At 38.6% G+C, this 10,147-nt stretch overlaps 1 protein-coding gene across 1 annotated transcript; it reads right to left on the bottom strand.

Annotated features, from left to right (window-relative positions):
• Positions 1 to 3,347: 3,347 nt before the first annotated feature.
• Positions 3,348 to 10,119, bottom strand: ndufa8 (NADH:ubiquinone oxidoreductase subunit A8). The gene is made up of 4 exons (XM_088356026.1): positions 9,920 to 10,119; positions 6,932 to 7,095; positions 5,258 to 5,423; positions 3,348 to 3,659 (listed from the first exon to the last, which is right to left on the bottom strand). Exons 1-4 carry the CDS (start codon positions 9,962 to 9,964, stop codon positions 3,522 to 3,524), a joined length of 513 nt encoding a protein of 170 aa, XP_088212152.1. The 5' UTR covers positions 9,965 to 10,119; the 3' UTR covers positions 3,348 to 3,521.
• Between the last annotated feature and the right edge of the window lie 28 nt (positions 10,120 to 10,147).

Raw genomic sequence — 10,147 nt, 5'->3', positions numbered from 1 at the left:
CTTGTCTGCCCTAACTATGGGTTGCGCAGGGAATTTTGGGATTTTCTTTTTCAAAATTGCTTTGTTCACAATATGAGTATTGTTAATAAAATAGTGGTACCTCTACTTACAAATGTAAATTGTTTTGGAAGTAGCTTTGTAACCAGAAATCTTCGTAAGGAGACACTTTTAAATGTAAATGGGCTAACCTGTTCCAAGCACAGCTAAAGTAGTTTTTTTTAAATAAATTATAAAAGACCATAAGAACCTGTAACAATTAGACATAGATTACTGTGGAATAAACATAAAACTGAGGCATAATGTAAAAAGAAACAAACGTTAAAGGAAATAATCCAAATATACGTTTACCTTTTTGGCTCACGTTTCTTGAGAAACTGATCTAATTACGTCTGCTTTTGCCGCCTTTTGCCAATCCGTTGGAAATCAGCGAGGCAGACATCATAATGAATGATAGCCTGACTTTTCAACACTTTTTCTGGGTGATTCCTTTCCACAAATGACCAAAGAAGTTTTGTCTTTCATCCGGGTTGATTGAATGGTAGCTTCGTCCTCCACCTTGTCTCTGAACTGACGGTGACATGAAGAGCAATGTGGGATCCACGCAGCCAGTTTGTTTACCTTCGGGAAACTCTTGGAGCACCCCACCCCTAGTTTTAGATCCTTTCATATGAAAAAAATCTATACATTTTATATTCGAGATAAAAAATAGAGATTGTTCTTTAGCTCTAATAAATCAATGAGGGACAATTTAGATACCAAACTTACACATAAGAGATTAAACTAAAAATGTCTTTTACATGAGAGCGACAAGCACACTTTCTACAGTGGACATCTGAAAAAATTGTCCCCTAACAGAAAAAAAGGGATTAAAGGAAAAACACTTTGATTTCTTCTCCTCCACATTGATCAAATATTCCCAAATGTAAACTGGGCCTCACCTAAGTTCTTTAGCCAGAATCCACACCTTGTACAGGTCACCTGAATACAGTGCTCACTTGGATGTACCCAAACATATCTCAAATAAACTGATAATTTAGTCTACTCAGCACATTTAGTGCCATTGACGGTCATAGACGTCAAACTTTCACTTTTCGTCTCACAGTCCTATTTCCAAAAGCAGAAATTGTTTCAAAATCCACCGAGGTCACCGACAGTTGAAAAAGTGAACCCTGCACTACTTGATATGGAAATTTTCAACGAGTATGCATGTGTTTATTTTGATCCAGCGATGAAGTCATAAGGACTACGAGTGCGTTGCTGCAGAGCCTTCAACAGTCTGCATTACAGAGACATCTCCAAGTAAACACCTGTGAGCCTTGCGTATTCAGCTGCCAATTGGAGGGTTGCGATCATTCCCTGTAGAAATCAAAAACACGGCAGAGGTTAAAGAGTTAATGGGAACGATGACTTGGAGCTCGGGGGAGATTTCGCTCACATTTGTTGTTCAGGTCAGGCTTTCGATCGGCTTCTTTTCCCCATTTCATTTCGAGGTTGTGCCTTTGGGCCTGTGAGCCCGGGACACAAAACAAGTTCTCGGCACATCTCCTTGGTCAGGGTTCTCAAACTCAACTGACTTAGGAACCGCCAGAGCTAGGGTCTGGTTGAAACTGGGCCAAATTGCGTTTTCCACCCAAAATAGCTCGGATAAAAACATTCAACTGTTCTCAAATAGATTGATTTATCAATTACTTCAAATAAGATCTAAAAATGAAAAAAAAACATTGACAATTAATATAAAAAGAAAACAAGTAATAGATGAATCCATATTTTGTATTGGCTCCACTTACCTGAAAGGGATAGTGTGTATTTGTTAGACCATTAGATGTCGCTGTATGCACTACATTATACAGGAGTTGGCAACCCAAAATAATGAAAGAGCCAAATGTGATCAAACAAAACCACAAAAAGGTTTTATATAAGCCTTTTATATAAAGGAACTCAACACATACTATATATATCTATATTCTTTGGAAAACATTAAGAATGTTTGTGCCATTTATGTCCTACAGAAACCATATCATTTTCCATTTTTAAACGTTTTTGCACATGGGCCGGGGAGCGCCCAAGAACCGCATGCTGCTCCAGAGTCGCTTGTTGCTGACCCTTATTGTAGTTTAACAGAATATTTGTTTTAAAATGCACGAGGAAGAAACTACTGACCCAAATGAAATAAACCACAATATTTTTTTCTCTTTTTGCCTGGCCATTTACAAACACAAAAGGGAAGCAAATGGGAAAATAAGAAAGGGAATAAAAAAAATAAAATATGAAGGCAAAAAAAGGAAAGAAAAAAAAAGAAAAATTAGACTAAAGAAAAATAGAAAAAAATAAAGAAAAAAACTGAAAAGGAAAGAGAAAATGAAGCAAAAGAAACAAAAGAAATGAAAAAGCAAGAAAAAAAGGGGGAAGACAGGGGAAAAATAAAAAAGGAAATGCAAAGGAAGAAGAAAAAAATTAAAGGAACAATAGAAAGAAAAAGGAGAAAAATAAAAGTGACAAGAAAGTGTGAAAAAAAATTAAAATAAATAAAGGAAATAAAGGAAAGAAATGTTTTTGTAGTTATCCGTGGTAGCAAGATGGTTGAAAATTATGTCAGGTCCCTTTAAGTCGGGCTCACGTTGTTTAAAATAAAAGAAAACTTCTCAATCTACAAGTATTGTATTCATGCTTTTTTTAGATCAATATTTTTTATGATTTTTTTTTTACAAATAAGAGGTATTAAATAATACTTGTTATCCCTTCAAACCAAGGCTCCCCACTCTCCAATGGTGGTACCCACAGGCACCAGGGAGCCGACTAAGAAGACCTGAGTAGCTAGAGGACAGGTCCTGGAAATGGCTTACCACAGATGGGTCATTGTGATTCTCTAAGAAATCAGAATTCTAAATGGCGTAATAATTTAGTGGTCGACTGAGCTTTTTTTAACTTCTAATAGACACAACCTGGTAATAACATATTAACAACATAAGATGTTATTTTAGTACTGTATGCCATAGTGGCAGCATTTCAAGATCATCAATAACAAAAACTAGCCTGCAGATTCAAACATTGGTGACCCCTGCTTTAAACATTTGTATTGAGGCGGGAGCCTCAAATGGTCATACCGTGGGCCACAATTGGCCCCCTTAGCTTCCAGTTTGAGGCCCCTGTCTTAAGTGCTTCTTTTTTTGCACTCGGGGTCAGGGGCCAGGAAGTGAGTCGATAGAAAAGAAGGAAGCAGAAGCGGCGCTGTGTGGTAGTCGCCCTTGGTCGTGACCTTCAGCCCGGCTCTTTATCAGACTGACAGCGGGCGATCGCGCGAAGCGCAGTGACGTGAGCCAGCGCAGAAGTTCAAAAACACATCAAAATTCCTCTAAATTGACATTTTTTTATTTGGTGACATTTACAGACCTGGGCAGGAAAGCCGTATGAATCACGCAGCTTTCCTTCCATGAAAAGATATTTTACGGCGACGGTGGATCAAACAGGGGACAGAGTGCTGGTGTCAGCACACTCGGCTGTTTTTGAAGGGGATTCTGACCTCACCAGGGCCAGAAGAACAAACGGCTTCCATATTTGGAGGGCTCCAGTTTGCCCTCGATGGTCGGGTTGGGCTCCGGGCGCGGGCGGGAGTAGTACGGGTTCTCGGGTATGGGCCTCGAGGTAGAAACCTTGGTCACCTAAAAAAGAAAATCAAAAAATAATCGGTGAACATTCCTTTTTCATGTCGGTGATTATATGGATATGCCCTCCTTCACCAAAGACACATTTGAGTGTTTCTTCCAAGTCTATAAACTACTTCAAGGTTTCTGCAGCTAAGGAAAGATGAATCAATAATTTTAATGCTGTTTGAAATTAAATTGAAGAGAAAGTCGAAACAAAAAAACCACACAATTGAAAAAAAAAGCACCACGCAAGTAAGGGGCAATTTTAAACAAGTGTTTAGCGAGTTTAAAATATTTACAAAGGTGCCTCGTACACACCACCTGGCGCAACTTTTAGTCATGGCAAAAAACTTTTGTCAGACACTCTCTTCTCATTAAATAGACAATTTTCTAAGGTCCAAAGTAAACGTCTCTGTCCAAAGTTTTTAAGTGTACAGACGCTGCCTTACTTAACAACGAGATAGGTTCCAGGCGATCGTTCGTAAGTTGAATTTGTACGTAAGTTGCTTCATAGCTATATTTTGTATGTTTAAGGTTTATTTAAGTGTGTTTAAGGCTTGTATAAGTAACCTGCATTGTTTTATACAACTAAAAAAAATATTTCATAAAATAATATGCTCTATAAAGATAAAGATTAGTTTAACTTACTTTTGGAAGATGGGCTTCAAGAGGTCCTCCCCCGTGGTATAAAGCGACCAGTTTCTCAACCGCATTAATATTTCTTATTTCACTTTCATTAAAAAAAAAAAAAAACCACCTCTCCTCTTCTTTACACTTTACACCAACCATATTGAATGAATGCACGAGATATTAAACAATAAAAACGTCAAAGTTTTTAGCGCGCTAGAGATGCAGTACTGTAAGTATACACACAAACTAGGAAGAGGAACCGGATTTCTTCTGAATGCTGGGTGACCACTCACAGCGCTACCACACGTCAGTAGCGGCAGTAGGGCGCACTACAGTAATGTCCCCTACTCGGAAAAAGGTGCACATGATACAAAAAACTAACTTAAAGCAATGTCGGGATATTTTTCAACATCCCAAAAAAATGTTCGTATCTACCATTTTACAGAAGTCGAATGGTCATAAGACATGCGTCTACTCTGAAAGGGCTGACTGAAACCACATCACTGTGTTCATAGTTCTGTCATTGTGTTCACCAAAAAAATAGTAATCTGCTGCCACATACTGGTATGGATGAATGTTTAAAAAATTGGGCAGTTTCCCACAGCAAGTACACTAGTTGAAAAACACTGGTTTAGAGAATTGTTATATTGGAAGGTGCCACATTCTAAATATTTTACAGAAAAAAATCCCACTAATTCCTGATAAATATAGAATTGTTTTTTTCTCTGTAAACTGAAACAACTTCCTGAGCAAGCCAAGAAAGTCACAGCAATCACGAGTTAGACTTCTGTCATTTTCTACTTCAGCTTTCTTAAGCGTTGCGAACAAATGCATCGACTGACCCAGGAAAGAAAGTCAGAGTGGCAAAGAGGACAAAAATGTGTGATTTTATGAAAAGTGCAGCTAGGCAGATGCAATCAGAGGCTCCTCCAATCAAGGCAAATGCCGAGCGTTTAACGGGAGCGCTTGTTAACCGGGCTCACCTTGGACAAGTCTCCCAGTTCAGGTCGCTCCCATCCCAGTTTGTCCAGGACGCAACTATCGAAGGCTTTCTGTTGCGGACGGCAGCGGCGCAGCTCCGTCAGATCGGTGTAGTCCAGACAGGTCCAGTACTCGGTGAAGGACTCGGCGCAGTTGCCTTTGATTTGCCTGATGAAAAACGTGGAAATAACTGACGGCTTTCACTCCGTCCGTTCCGGAAAGAAGTGATACACTCGGTGACTAATAGAAAATAAAAACCTTTTAAACAAACAGGACTCTACTTTGGATTGATCTCTTCAACAATCAAAATAAAGCAAACTTTTTAAGATTGTGTATTTGGCCATTGAAACCAACAAAAGATTGAAGATTTGCAGAAGACTTGCTACACGTCTAACAAATTTGAATCTTTTTTCAAAAAGCAAAAATATTTCAGCACTACTTTCTGGGACCATTTCTAGGTATAAGAATTGCAACAATAGAAGGGATTCAAACTCCTCTTATGAGAGGAGACTCAACAAGCAAAACATTTTTGAGGCAATTTATTTGCCAGCCAAGCAAGTGAGTTAGTGGAAAGCAGGGAAGCAAGAGAGCAAATAATTTATAGAGAAACACTGTAGAGTTAAATAGTGAGTCCTGTTTTTTTCCCTCATAAAATCGGAATGATACATAATTTAATTAGTTAAAAAGGGTGAAATACACCATTTATTTGTTAACGGGGACTATTTTAAGTGATTACATTCAAACGAAAAAATTATTTAAAAGAAAAAAATGCATATTCCTAACATTTGGATCAAGCAAAACCTGATGCTACAAAATTAAATTAGGAACCTTAATAATTAATCCTCATCCATCCATCTATCTATCTACCCTGGTCATAACACCCGACAGGGGCGACCGACAGCAAGACAAACACATACACAAAAACAAAGAAAAGAAAAAAGGAAAAAAGTAGCAAAAACACAAAAAAATTGACCACAGCCAACCCAAATGCCCAAACACCCACTCTTCTGTTCAATAGAAGGGCCCAATAGCTTTCACTGGTTTACCCCTGCCGCATCATACAGGTGCCCTGCCCGTCCCTTAGAACAGTGATTTTCAACCACTGTGCCACGACACACTAGTGTGCCGTGAGAGATCGTCAGGTTTGCCGTGAGAAATTATCCAATGTCACTTTTTAAAAATTACAATTTTATAAAACATTTATGAATCATTTTCTGCAAATATGTCATTGTCAAGTGCTGTAAAAACTGGGGGTATTTACAATTATATGGTAATCAAACATATTGTTCAGTGTAATTTTATAACATTTTTGGTTAGTGGTTTGCCGCAAATGTTTTCTAATGTAAAAAACATACCCTGGCTCAAAAAAGGTTGAAAAACGCTGCCTTAGAACACGTCCAACATCCCACTATCCTTTCACAACATCTCTCCACTCATTTCTATCACCAACAAGAGCTCTAGCTTCACTACATTTAGAATTCATCCCTAATATGTATTAAAAAAACAAATGGGAAGCCAGACGATACTTGATACAAGACTAGGAGAAAAATACGGAGATTTGGGTAAAAGTATAAGAGGGTTTTGACAGAGATCAATATATCATATCTTTTTGTTTCTGCATACAAGACAAATATCATTATCAGATTGGGACGCCAACGCTGTCGTGCAAAACGTACCTGAAAAAGTTGAGCGCACATTCGTTGACTTTCCGCCCTTCTTGGAGACATTTGCGAGGGTCCTTTTCTTCCCAGCGACAGAGCATGAACTCTTTGTTGGGTTTGTCACATTGGGAACCATAATGGTGCGCGGCCCCCTTTAGCACCGCTGTGGAGACGGTGATCTGGTCGCGCATACAAAGGTGTGTGATATAAATTTAACGTCCGCCTGAGTTATACATGCTCATATCTACCTATTCATTGATAACGTGCATACCAAATATGCGTGGGGGTTAAAAAATCCAGAAAACACTGCCAGGAATCTGAGATTGATCAGTATTTTACAATGCAGCTAAGTAACTATAATGTCAATCTGAACCAGGGGTGTCAAACTTAATTGCACAGAGGGCCAAAACTCAAACCAGGATAAATATTTATTGAATACACTAAAGCTAGACTTTGTTTTAAAACAAATGTGAATTGAAAAAAGACAAGAATATTATTCCAGAATAAAGAAATTTGTACATTGAATAACTTAAAATATTTTTCCCTCCATAAATATATCTCCTGTCAAACATATAAAAACTCAAAATATATATTAAAAAATGTAAATGTAAATAAAATTTCCGCTTCAAACCAAAAGTTAGTGCTTTTAACATAAATATGGATTTAAAACAGATAGAATTGTTATTCCAAATAAACAAAGTTAAAAATTAAATAAGTTTGCTCTCAATAAAACTATCTCCTGTCAAAACCATTAAAAAAAGAGAATGAAAATATAATTTTTTTTGCTTTGGTGCAAAATATATGCTGGATCCTCATATTCTTTTTCAACTTTTCAACTGTTTACTTGTCTGTATCTTCTGCTCCACATTCAAGTTTTTCAGCTTACCCTGATGTTATGTCTTAAGGTGCCGTTAAACATCAAATTCTTTAATTGCGGCCTTATTAGCTCCACCAAGAAGACACACGGGATGACCAGCAATGTCAGCAAACACATTCAGCCTCCCATCTGTTTTGAAAGGCTGTTTTACGAATCAACCTGTTTGCGGCCATTGTGAGGGTTTAGCATCCGTGTAATCCACAGCAACATTAACGTCACCCTGCTTTTCCATTTAGCCTTCCATTACATCATGATAGATAATGTAGAAGCTTTTCCCTGGGCATTTTGTCTCCTCTTCCCGCCACTTAAGACTCCCTATTAATGCACCTATTGGTCTTATTTTTCAAGTGGCTGACGTTTTGTTTGTCAGTAAATAATTTTAAAACTGTCTGCGCTTGTCAGGCTACAGCTACAGTATGTCACAAAAGTGAGTACACCCGTCACATTTCTGAAGTGAATGCATCGTTATGTTTAATTGAACAACACTTAAGAAACATCTCTTTGACGCAATGGAAGGTAGTCTGTGTTAAGCTTATGTAGCAGCGTAAACTTATTTCCCCCCTCAATAAACTCAAAATATAGCCATTAGAAGCTAAACCCCTGGTAACAGAAGTGAGTCCACCCTTATGTGCGTAGCCACCATGGTTTTGCTGAACCACTTTAATCTTCCTGGTCATGGATTTAACCAGAACCTCACAAATTGCCACTGGAAAGCTCTTTCACTCCTCCATGACAACATGACTGAGCTGGGGGATATTCAAGATCCTGTGCTTCTCCACCTTCCGCTTGAAGATGTTCTATTGGGTTTAGATCTGGAAACATGCTTGGCAAGTCCACCCCCTCTACCCGTGAGCCCTTTAGAAAAGCCTTGGTCATCTTAGAAGTGTATTTGGAGTATTGTCAGACATTGCCCTGTGACCCAGTATCTGGGAGATGGGGATCATTCTCTGCTTCAGTTTTCCACAACACATACTTGAGTTTTAGTTTCCCTTAATGAAATGCAACCTCCCAATTCCAGTCGCACTCATCCAGCCCCAAACCATGACATTCCCAACACCATGGTTGACTTCATACCTGGTTGTTGCCACACATGCTTCACACCATCTGAGCCAAATAAATTAATCTTTGTCCCATCAGACCAGATAATATTTTTCCAGTAAGAAATGACCTTTGTATCAAATTGATGTTTCTTGTGATGTTCCATTAAACATTATAATAAAATATCTGTAGAAATGTCAGGTGTGTACTCACTTTTGTGACATAATGTAACTTGATTGAGGCGGGAGTGTTTCATAGAGCCGGGCCATTATAGTAGATGTATATAAAATGATTTCACGGGCCGGATATAATTGTAAGATCCAAACCAAATTCCACCTTTAAGTAGGGGTCAACACCTTGGTGAGAGAAGGTACCAGGTAGTCCGCTATCACACGAGTAGCTCGAAAATCTGTTATGAAAACAGCTCAACCGTGATGGGTCACTGCCATTTTCTCAGAAATTTAATGTTTACCCTGCACAATAAATCAACGCCATGATCAGTCTTTTTAAATACGTGATCAATTCTTCCAATATTATTTTAAAGTTAGCCTATGATGTATACATGTTAATCAGTCAGTGCCCAGAGGTGTTTTATTGGTTGACTGAACCTATTTCAACTTTACTCCTAATCATCACAACCTGGTAATACCATGATAATATCAGTAATTACAGTCAATGTAGGTTATTTTAGAACTGCATATCAAATTGGTAGCCCTTGGCCATAATTAATAACATAAGCTCTCCACTGCTTTAAAGGTTAAGAAGACAAACTTCCAATAAAATGCATAACGTCTCATTAGTTGAGCCATGCTAGAATAAATTCTACAGCATGCATACTTTTTCAAAAGTGAAGTTTATTTAAATGCACGATTGCGATGACATATTTCAGAGCTATTTTCTATTTGCAGGAAGACGGTTTGAACGATTGCACAGTATAATTTAGTCACTATATTTCGAAGGTCAATGACAAATCCGTTTTGTACTGTTGACTCTAGCAAGTTTGGGACATTTAGTGTCGGGTGTTAGCCGCATTGCTAAAATGCTAGCTTCGTGTACCCGTTTAAATTTCACTCCACACCGTCGCTTACCTCGTCCACCTTCAGCTCCTGCAAAGTAGGGATTTCGACCGACATGGCTGCATGCGTGTGTGACAAAACACACGCGGAGGAACCGACAACGGGGACGGAACTTTCAAGGTCTCCCCGTCTGGCTCAGGACGAGCGACGGAACCGAATAGAAGGTCAGCTTTCTCTTCAAAAGTCCATTGACTCGGCGGCGCGTTTGGATGACGTCGAACAAGCGACAAGGCACGGATT

The sequence above is a fragment of the Urocampus carinirostris genome, chromosome 16 (genome assembly GCF_059441175.1).
Source record: "Urocampus carinirostris isolate Australia breed hairy pipefish chromosome 16, RoL_Ucar_1.0, whole genome shotgun sequence".
NCBI lineage: Eukaryota > Metazoa > Chordata > Actinopteri > Syngnathiformes > Syngnathidae > Urocampus > Urocampus carinirostris.
Note: the sequence above shows the minus strand (reverse complement) of the source record. Positions and strands in the feature narration are given on the sequence as shown.

Excerpts from the sequence above, each read along its gene's own strand:
- ndufa8 (XM_088356026.1), bottom strand. The coding sequence starts at position 9,964 with ATGTCGGTCGAAATCCCTACTTTGCAGGAGCTGAAGGTGGACGAG. Across the intron at positions 5,424-6,931 it reads TGTGCGCTCAACTTTTTCAG|GCAAATCAAAGGCAACTGCG; the intron begins GTACGTTTTGCA and ends GTTTTTCATCAG. Across the intron at positions 3,660-5,257 it reads AACTGGGAGACTTGTCCAAG|GTGACCAAGGTTTCTACCTC; the intron begins GTGAGCCCGGTT and ends TTTCTTTTTTAG.